A 19,068-nucleotide genomic window follows, 5' to 3' on the forward strand; every position below is an offset into this window, starting at 1 on the left:
TTTATGTGCATATGTTACTGTCACCACTTGACATTTATTAAGCTCCAAGAGAATCCAGAAAAATCTCATGTCAACCTGTAATAGAGAAACAATCATTTTGTACCTGAGAAAAGTGGAGCATGACCAGTCACAGCCCTACATGGTATAAAGAAGATCACCAGACTGATAGTACTGGGGTCATTTACAAACCTGTAAGATAAGAAATTTTAGATTTAAATATAACTTTTCTTTAATTATCTTCATCTTCTCATTTCAGTTGTTATGAAACATCTCCAGAACTCTTGAGTGGGCTCTGTTTGCCTTTCCTGGATTGAAGGCTAAATGTAATAAAGAGCGCTGCTTCGTTTCAGCTCATATTCTTCCGCTTATCTAATCCCATTAGGCTCACGCTTCAGGAAATAGGAGTGTCTCGTGGTAATGAAGAAATACATTAACGGAGCTGCAAAATGGCCTCACTGCACGAAGACTGTTTTCTCCTCCAGTAAGCCAACGTTCTTCTGCAGTGCTTGCATTTATTTATTTGGATGGTTTTGTCTTTGGCGAGCCATTTGGTAATGGGTGCATGCAGGTAAATGAAATGTTTAGTGGAAGCACAGCGTGCTTGAAGATGCTGGGCATTACGCTGAAATTTGATTACCAAGGTAAGCAGATGCATTGTGATGTGTAAGCTGTTTTCAGCTGCGAGAGGCCTTTTGAAACCCAATTCATGACTAGTGTCTAAAAGTTTAGATGTCCCATTGTTTATGCATGATAAGCCAGTCTGAGCCAAACTGTACCAGTGAATGGAGGGTCTTTTCTTTGAGGGGGAAAGCCTCTTACACCAATAGAATAAGCATTTTGTAATTTCACATTATTATATAGTCGCATGCTATCAACAATTTTTTTTCAAATTAGTAACTTACCAGCTAAGACGTGAGTATCCACATGTATGTCCCAATTATAAACAACAAGCGGCATCTTCATACACTGATTATAAATAAAATGCCTGATTGGATGTCTTGTCCAGACAGTAGTTTTTTGTTGTTTTTTTTCTCGCTATTATAGGGAACAGTTTTCTTTATCCTGAAGCTAGTGTAAAAAAAAAAAAAAAAAGTAAAAGCTACAACCTAGACTTCATATAGTGTGTGTTTTTGTGTTCCTTTTTATTTTTAGACCTTTGCTACCAGTACCTTTTGCTTTGCACCTGATAATTAACAATAAAGACTCAGCAAGACTTACAGTTGAAGGCATGGTGCCATTTATAATTATCTGAACTCGCTAATCGTTATTTGTTTTCAATAATCTGACTTTTAACCATTAAACCTGCATTTCTACAAATACCAAATTACAAATACACAGCAGCATATCTGTGCTATCTGCAGACACCTCAGTTGGATCTGCTTCACTGTGAATCAAAAATCAGGTCATTCAAGGCCCAAACAGGATATAGGAATTACTAGTTTACTAAAGTGTCAGTGTTGGACAAATTTGTCAAGGCTGATGTTTAACTCAGAGGCAAAACCAATAAACTTCACATGCATTTCACATCTTGTTCACTAAGGCAAAGATAAATACTCCATTCATGTAAGATTACAGTAAACTTTAATAGGTATGTTCCTTCCTCCGTCTGATGAATGTGTTTAATGCCAAGATAAGCTAACTGCTGGCTACAGATACACATCTACTCCAAGAATAATGACTCTCTCTCTCATACCTATTTGACTCTATATAACTTTTGCCATAATTTGAACCAGAAGCACAGGTTTGACTGGGCTGACAGTGGTTGTGAAGCAGTAACAGCTGCAACGTGACTCTCCTAAAGGAAAGGCAAAAAACAAAACAAAAAAAAAGAATTCTGCAAAAACAAATCTATTAATAGAAAAACATAAATACCTCTATGAAGTCCATCAGCTGTAGTGATCACAATCTTAACTCTTTGTTCAATTATTTTTTAATTCAAAAAGAAAGAAAAGCAGGTTGCAGAAACATAGAACAAGCCAATAAATGGATTTTGAGTTTTGTAAAATAACAGATTTAACAAAAATGCTCTGGTAATACATGACAGATAAACCACACTACGGGCTCTATTTTAGTATTACTAATATTTACAATGCATGGTCCTGGTCCAAAATATAACAGTAAACATCTTGAATACCATGTGAACTTTTCCCCATGCAGACTGATGAGTGTTACGAATATTTTTTTAAAGTGCCAAATGAAATATTTATTTTAGCAAAGTGGCACAACTGTTGCCACCATTTACTTTATGAATATGAAAAAAATGTTTTTCTGTGTGTAACGCATGAAAAATATTGTATCAAAATAACTTGGATGTATAGGTTAGTTTTTTTTTTTTCTTAGGAAAAAGCTGGTTAGTGAGAAGTTATTGTGAACATGACCTAGTTTGTCAAATCAGAGCCTCTCGAAACTCTTCAGTTCTCAGATCACAGCAAAGTCTGAAGTCTAGATGGCCGACTTGGTGCTCTGCTGCCATCTGCTGGAAACTAGAAACACTCGCCTAAGTGTTTTTTTTGGACATAATTCAAAATATACATTCACTGGCAACTTCTTTAGGTCCAGTTTTGCTAGTTCCAGTTTGGACCCCCCTTGTTTTCCCCATTATAACTGGTTTCTTGGTTCTCCTTGGTTTAGCAAGGCGTTGACATGACAGCATCACCCATTAGCAGCAGATCTATCCATCTTTACCCCAAAGCAGACTGAAACTGTGGTCATTGCTACTTTGAAGTCACAATTATGTTCAATAAACCAGCTGGAGGTGATTTGAACTTTGTCATATGCTGTGCATTATCCTGCTGGAAGAGGCCATCAGGAGACTGGATCAGTGCCATCATGAAGATGAAAATGGTCAGCAACACTACTCACTACTTAGACTGTATTATTTAAGTGTTCAGGTAGAACTAAGGGGCCCAAAGCATGCCAGTGTCTCCCACACTGTTACATCTCTACTACCCTGAACTCTGCCATTGTCCAATTTTAAAAGGCCTTTGTAAATTGTAGCTTTAGTTTCCTGTTCTGATAGAAGAGGCACCCTGTATGGTCTTATATCACTGTGGCCCATCTGCTTTCAGATGGTATTCTACAACGCAACAACAATTCGAGTTTCTGCTGCCTGTCTGTTGTTCCTCATCTATTCGCTGACCACAGCATCTGGGCCACTGCCACTCTGTATTTTCTTTTTCAGACCATCTTCTGGAGGTTGCGTATAAAAATATACAATAGATCAGCAGTTCATAAAATACTCAGACCAACCAATCAGGCACTAACAACCATGCCATACTAAAAATCACTTAAGACTGTTTCCTTCCTCATTCTGATCCCGTTTGAACCAAGTCCTAATGATGATTTCTTCAAGCATGGACTGCTTTAATATAAGATCACTAAATATCAGGACTAACAGCTCCTCTGAGGCTAAATTAATCATTCACATCAGTCCAGGAAATAACCACAGAATCACTTTTATCCAGATTTATTAACAACAAAAAGCTGAACCTGACAGACTTTTTATATACGAACTCATTTCTTTGCAGTTTCCTCTTCCTTTGACAAGTTCTTGATAATTTCTTCTTTCTTGGCCAGAAGACGCTCCTCTCTACGTTTGCGGGCCTCCTTTGTCTTTGTACGACGAGCCTCAGCCTGGTCACTGGATGTGTGCAAAGCAGAGTCAACAGTGAGAAAATCATTTCACAGTGAACTAATGTTAATATACAGCCCCCGAGACAAACTAAAACAGAACTAAACTTACGCCAGAAGCTTCTTGCGAGCCTTATCAGCCTTCAGTTTATGGATGTGCTCCATCAAGATGCGCTTGTTTTTGAAAACATTACCCTTGGCCTTCAGGTAAAGACTGTGGTACCTGAAAGACAGCAAGACACACACCTTACCTCAGGACATCACAAAGAAAGAAGCTTTAATCAGGAGCTGTGCAGAAAAACAAACTTACATGTGCCTGTCAATTTTTTTAGACTCCCTATAGCGACGAAGAAGACGACGGAGGATTCTCATACGCCGCATCCATGACAACTTCTCTGGCATACGAGCATTGGCTGTACCCTTCCTCTTACCTGGGAAAGAAGAAAAATTTAAATGATAATACTGTTATGTGGGCATTACAATCTACAGGCACACAGCAACGGTTGTAATTTATCCTCAACTTCAGTTATTTGATATTGCTCACTTTCATTTTGTTATACTAATCAGAAGATACAAAAGACAACCACTATGAATACTATGATAATGTCATAGAGTTCATAAAAAATAAAATGAAAGTTCTTGTATTGAAGAAGTATGAAAGAAACAATGAGCTGAAAATCACTCACCATAACCCATGTGACGACCCTTGCGGCGTGCCAGCGTGTTCTTGCGGCAGCGAGCACGGGAATGAACCGTCACAGGTTTCCTGATGATCAAACCATCCTTCACCAGTTTTCGGATTTGCTGGCCTGTAACACAAACACAGTGATATAAAAGTTAAACGACTGAAATGAGACAAATCTGTAAACCAAGGATGTCCAGGTCTGGTCCTTGAACGCCACAATTCTGCAGGTTTTTCCATGTACCTGCTCCAACACACCTGACTGAAATAATCGGTCATTGTGGAGAACGTCATCGGCTGCTGGATCCCTTCAATTTAAGCCAGGTGTGTTGGAACAGGGATATTTCAAAAGCTTGCAGCCCTCAAGGACTGACTATGAACACTTCTGCTATAAACAGAGCTCTCTGAACTACAAAGGAAGCGACTCACGAGAGTTTGCATTTGCAATCTCATTGGTTTCGTTGGGGTCCAACCACACCTTCTTCTTGCCACAGCGCAGGACGCTGGACGCCAAGCGCTTCTGGAGCCTGAGCATGCTGCAAGACAACATTAAAAGTTAAAACACAGCTATTGATCCCCCCTGCCCCCCCCCCCCCCCCCCCCTTTTATTTAAAAAAAAAAAAATGGAATTAAACACATATTTGACACTGAAAAGCAAGGTTTTACACACACATATATATATATATATATATATATATATATAATCTGGAAATTGGCCATATTTTTCATTTTATGAGAATGTGGGGGAAATTAGAAATGCAAAGAAAAAAGATTCAAACCAAACCACTTACATAATTCCCACCTCAATATTTTCTTAAAAAGCTAAATGAGAGCAAAAACAGGTATTTTGGCCAATTGAAACTAAATATGGATTTGTATTTTTTTTATTTATTTTTTCCCCTTTTTTGCAACAAGGTGCAGAGACTCTTGCAAATGTGACCAACATGAAAACTTATGTGTACCTTGTCAGGATATGACATACTGCTAAAGTGTGTTGTCAAACTGTTTAATTCGTCTTCGTGGTTGAAAGAAATAACCCATTTCTGAAAAATTTAACGGGTCAGTTTGAAAACTAAAGCGTGAGATAACATATTAGTAAACACGATATTATTACCTCTGTAAAATGTGTCAACGTATTTAAAAACACACGTTGGTTTGTTTGATTGGCATTATTAAATCCTCAAATACTGAGTGGTTTTGCTGTCACACAGCTAGCAGCAATGGTTTCTAGAACATGTTGAGGCATATCTTGGTTAGCATGGTTAGCCTACCAACACAGGCCCAAAACGCATTTCAGTTCATATATACATCTCTAATTACTTTTAAATACAACTCGAGACATCAAAAAAAGTCTTATAAACCAAATTCGTATACATATCAAACTCTCTGCTAAAGATAAAACCGTCAAATTCATTATCAAATATCCGGCTTACCTCATGGATGCCCCTAGCTTGGTAGACACGAAGGAAATAGACCGATTGAGTCCCTACCATTAAGGGAACAGTTGTGGGTGACTTCATTGTGAGATTATGACAAATAAATAAAAATAACTACACTCTAGTAAATGGCTAAAAATTTAAACGAATAAAGTGTAAAATACAAATTACTAGTGCTAAATTGAGCCAGATGAGCTGTCTAAGTTCTTCTGAATGTACAAATCGATCCAACACACTTCCACAGTGGTACAGTCCAACAAAATGGACCGCAGTGCACATATTTGACCACGGGGGCGCGCTGTTATTTTTCATGAATATTATTATTTTCTTGCCGTTTAGTTTCGTTTTAAAAGCAACAAATGGATAAATAAAGAAGGAAAAATGAATGCAACTGTTTGTCTAAACCACTTTAATTATTTTTCTACGTAGTCTACCAACATAATAAAAAATCTGTTATATAAAAAAGAAAAGAAAAGAAGACAAGGGCTTTTTACAGAACAGTTTTGGAGATGAATGATTGCATGAATGTTTCTGTTTTCTGGCTACATAGTCAAAGGAAAAGGACAGAGACATCAGTTGGAATAGATTATTAAATACAATGCATATTCTGTGTATCTACTGTGGTCTTTTTTTTTTTAACCACTTTGAGATTCTTTGTATATTTCATTTGTAATGTTTTTTTTTTCTTTTCAACAATTTCTTGTGCATTTGCAGTTTATGTTTTACATCTTTTAGTCAATTTTGTTGCTTGAAGTTAAAGTTTTTAACAATAATTAATGGTTCATTTGAGTTAGTTTTGACCATTTCTCCATTCACTGGAAAGTCCTTTGTTATTCGAAAGCATCTCTGGTGAACTCTGGGCCAGAGGCGCCATATGGGGGGGAAGTTAGGAAGATTATAAGGGCCCCATGACTTGATCGGGGCCCAAAAAGATGTACAAACCATACTAGAAAATCATTAAATTTTCTTTAGAATTAATAAACACTTTTTTCAAAGGTTGTAATAAAATATAGCACTAATATAAACTGATAAACCATTTATACAAAAATAACCTAGTTTGATGTATGCACTGTGATTTCACCGTTTATAGCAGGGGTGTTAAACCCCATTCCTAAAGGGCCGGTATTCAGCAGGTTTTTGTTGTTTCCTTCTACCAACACAGCTGATTCAAATCAAATGGATTCAGCAGCTTCTTGGATTTCGGTCAGGTGTGTTGGAGCATGGAGACAACAAAAACCTGCTGGATACCAGCCCTCGAGAACTGGTGTTTTATAGGGCACTCAAAGAAATAACTTCCAATTAGAAATTTTAACCGAAAAATTGGTCCTTCTGGTATGAACCAAAACCTCCATTCTGTTGTTACATTAACAAAAAAAAACAAAAAAAGTTTCATGCAGAATATGAAAGGAAACAAAGTGATAAAAAATAGTCACTTGCTCCATAAAGGGTTAAACCATAGACGGGTTAAACACAGCCCTGGATCTTTATTAGTCCCATGAAAAGCTTTATTTATTTATTTATTTATTTATTTAGTCAACTTGAAGCAATTGAAGCAAAATCAAAAATGTAAAATTAGCGATCAAGTGATGGGGTGTCTATGCCATTGTCTTTCATAGGGCCCCAAATTCCTGGTGGCGCCCCTGGATCTGGGCTCCTGCCCAGCAGGCCTGTTCAGTATTCCGTCCATGGTCCACGGAGTCAGCGCTTGGTGAGGCTGGAGCCTGTCTGACCTCTACTGGCTGTTGCGAGGACTGCTTTGGGCCGCCAGCTGGTTACTGAGTGTGCCCAAACAACCACGAGTGGTACAGCCCCTTGTCACACATCTCCGTCTGTCAGAGCGGTGCCGGCCATTCCTTAAAGGTGAGCGGAGCTCGTGCGCGGTCGGAGCGCGCTAACACACGCGGCGACTTACCGGTTATTTTGTTGAAGAGCTTATTTATTTATTTTTTTCTTTTAGATATGAGTCAGCGTAAAACAATATTCAAGGTAAGTGATATTTAATTCTCGCGAGCCCAGCTAGGAAGCTAACGTTGATGCTAGCAGCTACAGCGCAAGTGTTGAAGTCACTGTAAGCCGCGCGGCTCGTGCTTTGTCAAAGCAACAATAACTGTATTGTAACAACAGCCTGTACCTCCCTGTTGACATAGTTGTGCCCGCTGAGAGGTGCATCACATAGGGGTTGTTTTTCATAGTATAACCTGAAATTGGCCGCTAAACTTTACATTGACATTGATATCAAAAGGAACCCTGAGAGTAGGAGGGGGTCCCGCATCTTCCTCTTGTTTCTCACCGACATAAAATAATCCAGTGCTCACTCTTTGCCTATTAAGGTATTTAGTTTACCCCAGGATAAATTTTTTAAAAAAAAGGACTCCATTGTGAGCCCCTTAAGTCCTGAGATTTGCCTCTCAAGGCTCAGCAGCAAGCCTCGCACCGTGCCGGTGGAAACTGAGGACATGCTGTAACATTTCTGCTCAAGCAGAAGCTCTCTAAGCAGATGCTGTAAGGATGTTTGCGGCTTCAGCTAAACAAAACGGCGTTACAGCATACCGAAGCCAGACAACAGATCCTGGTTCTGTGCTATTGTTGTCTGCTGTACTAGTTATCTATCTGCGCTGCCCATCTGTCACAAAGACTTCTCCCATTTGACCTGGTTATCGCAGACAGCTTGAAGAGTTTCAGACGGATTAACCTGGTCACGTACATTGACTGTATGTCAGTATGTTGTCTTTACAGATTTTTTATGGTGGAACAACCTATGTCTAATAAGGAAATGTACTTATTAGCATGCTATATTTCTGTTTTGGTTATCCTTTCATTTTAAAAGGTCAAATCCAAGATATGATCATGGGTTTTGTGTGCTTAAAAACTGTATTTAAAAAGTCCTAACTATAGCAATCAACATAAATATTTCTGTGCTGACTACCCTAGGTGCCTACATTAAAAAATGCTAATGCTGCAGGATGTCTTCTTTCACGTTACCCAATCTTTCCGTCTTCTCATCCTTCGGCTTCTCTGGTTTGCTTCCAGTAAAGTCACCCCATCAGCTGGAGGACTCTCGGTCAATGACCTCTTTGAAAACCCAGTTTCCCTTGTGTCTGTCGGCCACCTACTGTGATCACAACACCTTAAAGGAGTGTGGCTCAGAATACAATTAATGCAATGGAACATTTTTGACTAGTGGTTTACACATGCTACCATATCGCCGTCTCATTCATAGAAAGATGAAGTTGCATTGGTTCAGGATGGATCATTCATTCACAAAGTAGCTCACTTAAACTCATTTCCAAATTCAACTGTATTAACAGTACATTTTCTATTCTCTGAAAAGTTTATTAAATGTCATGATAATAACCACATGCTTATCACAAAACCTTCAAATGGCTGTTTACATTAGTTTTATCAGAGTTGTTTGATGCACATTTATTCAAGTAGAAATTGATATTTTATCAAAATTTTATCTCTTAGGTTTGGACAGCCTATTCAGATAGCTCAACTGAATCAACTTCCTGATCACATTAGAGCAGTTTGACCTGAAATCATGATTAATTTGTTACCATTCAGGATTTGACTTTTTTTTTTTTTTTTTTTTAACAAGGTTTTGGATTACTTTCAGTTATAATTGAACTAAAAAATACTGATTAAAGATATAGGATATTTGTCAAAAAGTACAGTAGAAGTTTGAAATTCTATTTCACTCTCAATCTGCAATAATTTTCTGATAAAATGCTCAATCTAGCCTATGGGAATTATTAAAGATATTTAACAATGTTCTAGTTTACAACATAATGAAGTCCATGTTTCCTTGAGTAATTATTGTCAGATAATTGAAAATGCGACTGTATGATGTTTGTGTGTCTTTGAAACTTGTCATCAGTGTGTGTGCGTGGTCTGAAGGCAGAAGAAAGGGCAGCAGAAGCTATGGAGCTGTCAGATGCCTTGTTGCTGCAGGTCAACAATGGAGAACAGTGGTGTAATCGCTGGAAACATCCCAATGAGGACTCCGTAAGTGACAAATTCATTTTTTATTACAGCAGGACCAGCATTACACATCTGTTCAGATCAAAGGTAGTAAGCTTGTTTTAGCCGGCATGTGTTCTTTTGAACATTCCCTTTTATGTGCTATGCTTTTGTCCTAATTGAGTTTTTTGTGTGGCTTTGTTATAAGGACCGCAGCACCAGCCCCTCAGTCCTGCGCTCTGTTGCCAGCACGTGGAAGGAAGGCTTGCTGAACAGAAAGAGGCCCTTCGTCGGCCGATGCTGTCACTCCTGCACACCGCAGAGCTGGGTAAAGTTACTCTGCAGCTAATTATTTCTAACCTGAGCTCGTTTGCTGAACTCTAGTCACTTCTGCAGTATTATTTTCTCGCGTGTTAAAGTTTAAAATGAAAGAATGGTTGTTTGAATTATTGTGTTATTGTTTAGATGAATACCAGATTTGTAAAAGTTGTTTTCTAAATCCTGTTTGGAATTTCTCTTAAAGATGCATCAAAATCTGGCCTTAATATTTCCCCTTGTAAAGGTTCTACAAGTTTTCTAAAGCAAGACTAAAATAAGTACTCAGAAGAATGCAATATCAGAATAATTAATAAATACTCCAATAATCGTGTTGAAGTGCACTCGTGCAAAAGTTAGATCAGACTAGTGACCAATTAAGTCATTTCTTTGGCATCTTTCTCATTGTTTGAATTTATTTTTGGTTTTTATTTTCAGGATCGACTCTTCAACCCCAGTATTCCTTCTTTGGGGCTACGCAACGTCATCTACATCAACGAGACTCACACTAGGTAAACACCATCAAATCTACTTCCTTTATCAATGTATCAGATCACTTTTACTAAATTTAGTTTTGAGCAGCTCCTCGGCTTGGAAAGAGGAACAAATTGAACTTTTGAAACCACATGAAACTACATAATAAACACAGTTCAGGCAGCTGCTAGGCTTCTTACTCACTGTATAATGAATGGCTTAAAAGTCAAAAGGGCAGATCTGTGAAACGGGGGAAAGATAGATGGATGAATAATTTAAAGTGCTTGTCAGTGAACACCACACACGTGCATCCAGTAACTGACCTTAGCGAGAAAAACTGAGTAAGACACAACAATGCCTTAACCCCAAAACAAGATAAACATGTTGTTGATGCAAATCACATTGTTTTTTTTCTTTTGCTTTTTGTGTGTTAAGACTATTTCCCTACATGCTCAAAACTAAAAAGGAGAGATCTCTTTATTAATGTAGTCTATTTTTATTTATTTGAATTAGTGGTAGCCCTAAGATCATGTGTGTGTTTTTATCTTTGAGCAGACAGCGAGGCTGGTTGGCGCGAAGGTTGAGTTATGTGCTGTTTGTCATGGAGAGAGATGTCAACAAGGACATGTTCACAAGGAACGTGGTGGACAATGTGCTAAACAGCAACAGGTAAGAGTAAATAAGGAATTAAAAAAACATTTACAGGAATGTTTTTCCCATCACGGACTTCAGAGAGCACAAGCCGAGTCCTAAGCAGGGTTACTGTTGTTACACTGAGGCAATAAAATCAAGTATAGCTGAAGATAAAGGGAATGTAAAGAAATGAAAGTGAGAAACATACCCTGGATGTTTTCAGTGTGTTTGTCAGCTTAAGGATGTAGCCTTTTTTGTCATTGCTGTTTTTGTTGATGACAGGGTAGAAACAGCTATTTTGAAAGTAGCCACTGATTTGGAAGCTCCAGCCAGCAAACCTGGCCAGGAGCACAAGGCTGTCAGTAAAGTGAAGCAGAAAGCCAGGGCCTTCCTCCAAGTGATGGTGGCCAACATTTCACCACCCTTCATCAGGTATCAGTATTGTTTCCTTGTCAATTTCTTGACCCAAGCTAGTGGAACATCTTCTTTGTACTTCTTTTATCGTGGAAAACTGATCTTTGCCTTTTTTATTCAGGCTAACAGGATGGGTGCTGCTGAGGCTATTTAATGGTTTTTTCTGGAGCATCCAGATTCACAAAGGACAGCTGGAAATGGTCAAGAAAGCCGCTACAGAGGTCAGTGGCAGCAACGTACACAATATGGTGACCTAGACATTGACAGCATGAACCGCTTAACAGAAATGACACAATGTGTTTCATAGTTTTGGTTGCTTATTTTTATGTATATTCGCACCACTATGTGCTCCATATTAGCTCTATTACACTGTATCATACTGTTCATCATAAAGGCTTTAAAAGTTTAAAGGTCTAAAACTGTGTTTGTGTATACAATGTTACACATGCACTGATGCATATTACATTTTGGTAAGGTTCTTAAAATTGGCTGTGAACTAAATGAATCAAAAGGCTTGTTGTTCTGCTGCAACAAATCAGTTTTAATTTTTTAAAAATGCACTAAAAAAACTTTACCATTTTCTCAGTGCCCCAAATTTTCTATTAGACCCCTGTTGATGGCTAGTTTGGCTTTCACCTGTACTATGACCTACCTGCAACAAAAGACAGTCTTATCTTGAGTCTTGTCTTATCTCTTGCTCTGTCCCTTTCTTTCTATTCCTCTTTTTCTCCAATAGTGTCTTCTTGCATTTCTTTGCTGAATTAGCCACAGCACACATTCAGAACGGCCAGTGTGTTTAATATCCGCTTGCTAGCATGTTACACTGTGCATAAAGTGAAACTCAGCTGCAACGTCACACGGTGTCCCAAATTAAAAAGTCGTGTAGTGCAGTAGCACAGTTTTTTAACTTCAGGGCACTGCTGGGCAGCAATGAGTCTGGAAATGCACATAATAGATATCACTACGCCAACAAATAAAGAGTTTTAAGTTTGGAAAGTTCCCTAATGCGTCTTTAAAGTAGACAAGAAAATTTGGGGTTTTTTTTCTTTTAATTGAAATTGTGTGTTATTTTATTTATTTTTTTTAACAGCAAAATTTGCCCATGGTCTTTCTCCCTGTTCACAAATCCCACATCGACTATCTGCTGATCACGCTGATCCTGTTTTGTCATAACATCAAAGCCCCACACATCGCTGCTGGAAACAACCTAAGCATCCCTATCCTCAGGTAAACAGCCACAAAGCCATTGTGTAGTTTGATCTTACAATGCAGAACCAGTCCAACACGTTGCCATTATATCTAATTGTCCACACTAGTTGTGTGCATTGATGTGCTCTCTCGAAATTAATAGGTCAGACTAGAATAAAAAACAAATGATATGAATAGAAAATAAATCACTTTTAGAGCAGATTGAAATCAATCTGCTTCAAAGAGCCATCAGGAATTTTATACTGGTTTTATACTTATCATAGAGACCACATAAGTATCACCATAAAACATCAACCTTTACTTTGAACATTTGAGTTGTGAAAATATTTGCACAAATAGAAGGACAAACACAGAGAAAATAAGCTTTTTAAATGCAAAAAGTACACAAGAAAATGTTTAATTTAGGGAGAGTTATAGAAAATTATCTTAATTTCTCAAAGGAGTTGCCATAATACAATACCATAACACTGTGTGCTGGAGATGAAAGCATTTTTAGATCAAACAGCAGTTACTGTAGTCAGTGTTTTGGGGAATTATTAAAGACAGACAGACAGACAGATACCAAGGTTAAGATATCTTGTTCCACTAGAGTAAAGATAGATGGGAAAAAAAACCTGATGAAGTATAAAGGAAAATAACAAGCTTCTTGGTTGTATTCCAGTGTATCTGCTCTTCTCTGGTCTCATCCATTGTTATTTGATTCTAGATTTTTATAAACATATATTTGTTTATAGAGTTAAAAAGTATTTTTAATAAAATGGTGTTATAAATCGACATTGAAAGTTAAGTACAGAAATCATAAAAGCTGTCGTGTGTGTGTGTGTGTGTGTGTGTGTGTGTGTGTGTGTGTGTGTGTGTGTGTGTACGTGTGTGTGTACGTGTGTGTGTGTGTGTACGTACATTTTTCAGCATTTTGATCCGTAAACTTGGAGGATTCTTCATACGAAGAAAAATGGAGGAGACCGGAGATGGAAAGAAAGACATTTTGTACCGATCACTTCTACATGCAGTAAGAGACTGTTTATATTTTAAGACCAGTAGCCAGTGTCCTTCATGTTTTTATTCTCTGGTCAATTTGTTTTTTCTCCTTCACTGGAGTGAACAAGTGTCTGAGTCTTGTATTTTGGGTGGTGATAGGAATTTTTTGTCTTGCAATGAACTTTTTTAGTGCATTAAAAGTTATTGACACTGATCTAAAGATGGGGGTTTAACCCCTAATCATTTTTCTTTATTATATCAGAAAAGCATTGATACCTTTTTTGATACCATATTTCAATGCTACTGACTGATCGGAGCTGGCGACCTGTCATGGGCAGTAGTATGGAAATATAAAATGTCAAACAGAATTTCTATTTAAAAAATCCATGAAAAAAGCCCGGGCGCGGAGCCCTGATGGTGAAAGGGTTAAGCATTGCATCTTCTCTTTTAATGCTTTGCCTTAAGGAACTTGTGGACTCTGAGCTTACCAGGCTGCTGTACTCTTTTACCAGTGATTGTTGACATTATTTTTGAGTTAGAAGCACTAGTTTGTCAATAATCAGTATCTCCCCATTGTAAAAATCATTTTGCCATTCCTGGATCCAGGTTTTGATCCAGATCTCCCGCAAAATTTTATCCCTTATTCATTTTTTCATCTGTGATGTAATCAATATCTTTCCATAACTTTTTGAGTCATGTTGCTTTCAGACAGACAAACCAAAGCATACATGACCTTGACAGCAATGATAATAATGAAGCCATTTAAAGCTGTTTTGATTCTACACAGTGTACAGGGATTTTTAAATGGCAATTGAAGTCTTTCTGATTTGGGCTTTATGGATTGATAGACTGCTTAAAAATGAAAGACTAATTTAGTTTATTCCTAAATCCAAGCCTTTTTTATTTAAAGCATGAGAACTCAAATCAGCAGATTTCTGTCTGTAAATATACAAGAGAACTGTTGTGAAACACTTATATTGCAAATATTCTCGCTTTGTCATCAAGAACTTCTTTATTTATGCCTGAAAAGTAAAAACACTATTAATGTACTTTGAAATATCATAGTTGGATTTTAAAGAAGTGAATTTACTAAACCAAGTTGCACAGTACTGATAGTTTGTTCTTGAGAGTAGGTTACAATAGAGACACCACAAGTCTGGATATGTGTTGCCATCAAGTCCACTGTGTTGCGTCCTTAAGATAAGAGTTATCAGCTTGACGCATAGGAAGCTTCTGGAAATGATGAGCTACTGTACAATTTATCCAGTTGCAACAAGAATATTTTACTTTGCAGACTTGTGTTTGCTGTGGCTGTGGTGAGATGATTTGCCAGAAGATAAGATTTATTCCGAGTCAAATATATATATTTGACTCGGAATAAATCGGAATAAATATATATATATCGGAATAAATATATATATATATATATATATATATATATATATATATATATATATATATATATATATACATATACACACACACACACACACACACACACACACACACTGCATTACTCTGCATCCTGAACTATGAGTAGGGGAAAAAAAGCGCCAAACATTGCTTTAGAAGTGAGATATATGTTCTGTTAACAGCTTGAACTGTGTCCCACTGTCTCTGGTCTATTTCAGGACAAAAATGTGTCAGCATAGCAACAGACTGCTGTATATAGACTATATTCAGACGGATATTGTTGCACAGCATGGCTACCTGCAGGTGCATCATTCCCTGCCTTATGTATGAGAGCTCAAAGGTTGTCGCCACTCATTTTTGTCTTTCATTGGGACTGTATACCCCAGAACTCAACTGTCACACAATCATAGAGTAAATCTTGGTTCAAGAAAAAAAAGAAAAAAAAAATCACCTTCAAAGTGTCACTTTTGACTCGGAATAGAACCTTTATTTCATTCACCTTCATCCCACTTTTTTCACATGAACCTCTCCTTTCGTTTCTGTCTTCAGTACACTGAGGAATTGTTGCGGCAGCAGCAATTTTTGGAGGTCTACCTAGAGGGTACTCGTTCCCGCAGCGGTAAGCCATCTCCAGCACGTGCAGGGATGTTGTCCATCGTGGTTGAGACACTGTTCACTGGGGCCATCGGGGATGTACTGGTGGTGCCAGTTGGCATCTCCTATGACCGCATTCTTGAGGGTAACTACAACAGCGAACAACTGGTAAGCTCCTAGATAATATCTGCTGATTTGGTGTGTTTTAGAGCCACTTAATAGAACGTGAGGTGACTTTTTAACAAAAGTATTAAAGCAAAAAACATACTTTTAGCCACAAAAAAATGTAACCTTGACAAAACCTGTGCTTTTTAGACTGATTATGATGTTATAAATGCTTTTAAAAAGATTAATTAAGCCTAAATTCTGCCCAATCCTTTGTCACTCAGGGAAAGCCCAAAAAGAATGAGAGTTTGTGGGGAATAGCGTGTGGAGTGTTCAGGATGCTGAGAAAAAACTATGGTTGTGTTCGTGTTGATTTTAACCAGCCCTTCTCCCTAAAGGTAAATGATGACAGATTCACTTATATAAAATTTAAGAATAAAATTAGGAAGGTTTGATTATAAGGCAGAACTTTTAAGAAATTCTGTCATCACTGCAGTTATCACTTTGGTTTTGTTTTACATGTAGGAGTATCTGGATACCCAGAAAAGCCATCACATTCCACCACCAGTGTCCCTAGAAAACACTTTGATGCCCACCATTATTTCTGCACAGTAAGTACAAACACACACACACATACATGCAGACACACACACTCCTGGTTCACAGCTAGACAATGTCTAGCTCTGTCCTGCGCTCATGCACAAACCAGATGTCTCACAGTCGTAGGGGTGCATTTATACCAGGATCGTCCGCTAAACTCGGTTCAGTTGGGGATTTGGGGATGCAACATTCCTCTGGCCCGCCACTGCGTTCACACGGCACTACTCAAATGAATTGACCTTTTAGATGACATGTTCCACTCCAGACGCGAGAATGCCAGAGGTGGTGCTGCTCCAAAAATTACAGAAGGGGAAGACCAGATGCACAACGAAGAAGAAGAAATGCAGGACAGCTTTAGTCTCTTTAACAGCTATTCATAGTGCTGCATCACATCCAAACATTCTTGGGTTGATCATATTTCTAATAAAACTGTCACCGAGTTATTCCACATGTGACTATAAGCCTCCTGTCCAGGGCCGCCTAACACCCCAAACGTGTTTTGGGTGCACTAAACCCACACTGCACTTTGCTTTGTAGTCCATTTCCTGTATTTGGTTCGCATGAAGCAGATTGATATCCGCATTTGTGGGCAAACTGAGTCTGTAACTTTAATCTGAATCTGAATTTGTTTCCGCATTCGCAATTCCCCAAATGAAGCAGACTTTCCAAGCAAATGGACTAGGATTGTATAATCAGAAAGACTGGTGTAAATGGACCCCTTTGATGTAACAACCCTCGTGTCCAAACTTAATTCCTCCCTCCTGGTGCTTCACATCAGTGTCTGTCATTTGACATCTGAGAATGAGCTCTTGATTTGCACTTGCTGGGGTTACTCCAGTTCAAAGCTGTTCCTTCTTAATAAAAGTGAGACGGTCATAGTGTACTTTGACAAGGACAGCTGCATCTCTCCCAGCATGTTGGAGGTCATGAGTTCGCACAGTGTGCCATCAGAGGGGATTAAGAAACACTCCACACAAAGGGAATTGCATACGGTTTGAGTTTGCATGCTGGATTGCTTTTGGTATCTGTACTGTGGTACGGTTGGTTAAGACATATCAACATAAATTAGTAAATAAAAGAAAACAAAACCTGTGAAAGATGCAGCTTCACAGTCAAAAGGCCATGTTGATTAATGTTTACATTTGAGCATTTACTTTTGCTGAAATTAGTTTAACATGCCAGTTGCAGCATGAAGACAACATAAAATCACAGGAGAGGAAAAGACTCTTGCCATTCTGTTTCCAGTTGTTATTGTTTCTTTAACTATTATTTAATAACTGATTGACTCCTTTCATATTTCTGGTTTTCAATTTTTGACTCTCGACAAACTTTTACATTTTAGCTCTTTTCTATGTGTATCTTTTAAATGTATATTTTCTAATCACATTGTGTTAAACTTTAACCAATATTATTTGCTTAGATTGCAAATGAGATGTTAACCCAGAGGAATCTACTTGAACGATAAGTCCCTCCTTGAGTTTTTTAAAGTTCCTGTTCAGTGTAAAGAAAAGAAGGAAATGAGTTAGAGAAATGAGCTGCAACTGTTTAACAACAGCCTCAAAGTATGCACAGATCACGCCATGTTAAAACATCTTCTTCCTCTTCTTCCAGACCTGATGCGCAGCTGTTTGAAGTACAAGATGAGGAGCAGATGGACAGAGAGTTGCCCGATGAACTCTTTAGACGGCAACTTATTACCAACCTGGCCAAACATGTTCTCTTCAGTAAGAAATTCACACCCCTTACATACTGCAGAATCGCTGCACCCAATGCAGTCACAGTCACTCTGAGCCTTGCCAAGAAATCTTTTGTCATTTATTGAAACCAGTGTTATTTTGTGTTTTTGTTTAGTTTTTTTTCCCTATAACTTATTTTCCATATTAGAATCTCCTTTTATCTTTTGGTTAAAGTTGCACCTGGTTTTAAAGGAAACAAACATGAAATACTATCCGTCATCCTCCCTCGATTAATTGAAATACAACACAGCACAGCATCAGACTATCCGCTCCACATCACTCAGGGTGCTTTGCCCTGGGGTAACACCACAGAAACCGGTTCTCCCCAGCTCATTCAGCTGCATTCTCCTACGCTAGCCCTTTTTTTTTTCTTTTTTTTTTTTTTTCAAGAGCTCGTCCAATCACAAAGCATCCAGCTGGATGGCATGTTGTTTTCAGCCAATAGGGAGAAGGGGAGGACAGAAACAGAAGAGGGGGAAGAATGCAGTACCAGTTTTAGTGTTCACTAATGTTGTGCTCCTCTACATGCGCACCATGCTTGAGATAAACTCTAGTAACCTTTGTTCTCGGCATGCGCATCATCTTTTTATCTCTGCGTTGTGTTATCGGTTAACTGAACGGTCTTGAGTCACCTTGACTCTGTTTTCATTTGGAGCAAGGTCACAAATATTATTGTCCATAAAATAATTTTAGATGTAGATGAACCTGTTATATAGCTTGTTTAAAAAATCTCCTCACCGGTTGAGGCAGATGTGTGTCTGGTTTTGTCAGATATTTAGAACTAATAAGAAAGCAGTCTTCCTTTGCTACTGTGTGTGACAAGGTGCTCTCTTGAAGGGGAATTATTTCTTTAAGATTTTAAAGTTTTAATGTTCCTCTTTAAAGTGCT

General features: G+C 38.2%; 2 protein-coding genes across 2 annotated transcripts; one reads left to right on the forward strand and one right to left on the reverse strand.

The window, feature by feature from the left end:
- Window positions 1–3,450: 3,450 nt before the first annotated feature.
- LOC306771247 (large ribosomal subunit protein eL19-like) lies at window positions 3,451–5,792 on the reverse strand. The gene is made up of 6 exons (XM_079260370.1): window positions 5,746–5,792; window positions 4,742–4,848; window positions 4,317–4,439; window positions 3,941–4,061; window positions 3,743–3,853; window positions 3,451–3,640 (listed from the first exon to the last, which is right to left on the reverse strand). The coding sequence occupies exons 1-6, from the start codon at window positions 5,748–5,750 to the stop codon at window positions 3,514–3,516; spliced, it is 594 nt and encodes a 197-aa protein (XP_079116496.1). The 5' UTR covers window positions 5,751–5,792; the 3' UTR covers window positions 3,451–3,513.
- Window positions 5,793–7,594: 1,802 nt separating this feature from the next.
- On the forward strand, window positions 7,595–18,265 carry gpam (glycerol-3-phosphate acyltransferase, mitochondrial; the record flags this gene model as incomplete). Its single annotated transcript, XM_079261216.1, has 13 exons — window positions 7,595–7,734; window positions 9,626–9,753; window positions 9,917–10,036; window positions 10,462–10,535; window positions 11,053–11,166; window positions 11,413–11,562; window positions 11,666–11,765; window positions 12,635–12,771; window positions 13,663–13,762; window positions 15,694–15,906; window positions 16,128–16,241; window positions 16,369–16,454; window positions 18,055–18,265. The coding sequence occupies exons 2-13, from the start codon at window positions 9,670–9,672 to the stop codon at window positions 18,263–18,265; spliced, it is 1,503 nt and encodes a 500-aa protein (XP_079117342.1). The 5' UTR covers window positions 7,595–7,734; window positions 9,626–9,669.
- Between the last annotated feature and the right edge of the window lie 803 nt (window positions 18,266–19,068).

The sequence above is a fragment of the Telmatherina bonti genome, assembly GCF_933228915.1.
Source record: "Telmatherina bonti genome assembly, chromosome: 21".
NCBI classification, from domain to species: domain Eukaryota; kingdom Metazoa; phylum Chordata; class Actinopteri; order Atheriniformes; family Telmatherinidae; genus Telmatherina; species Telmatherina bonti.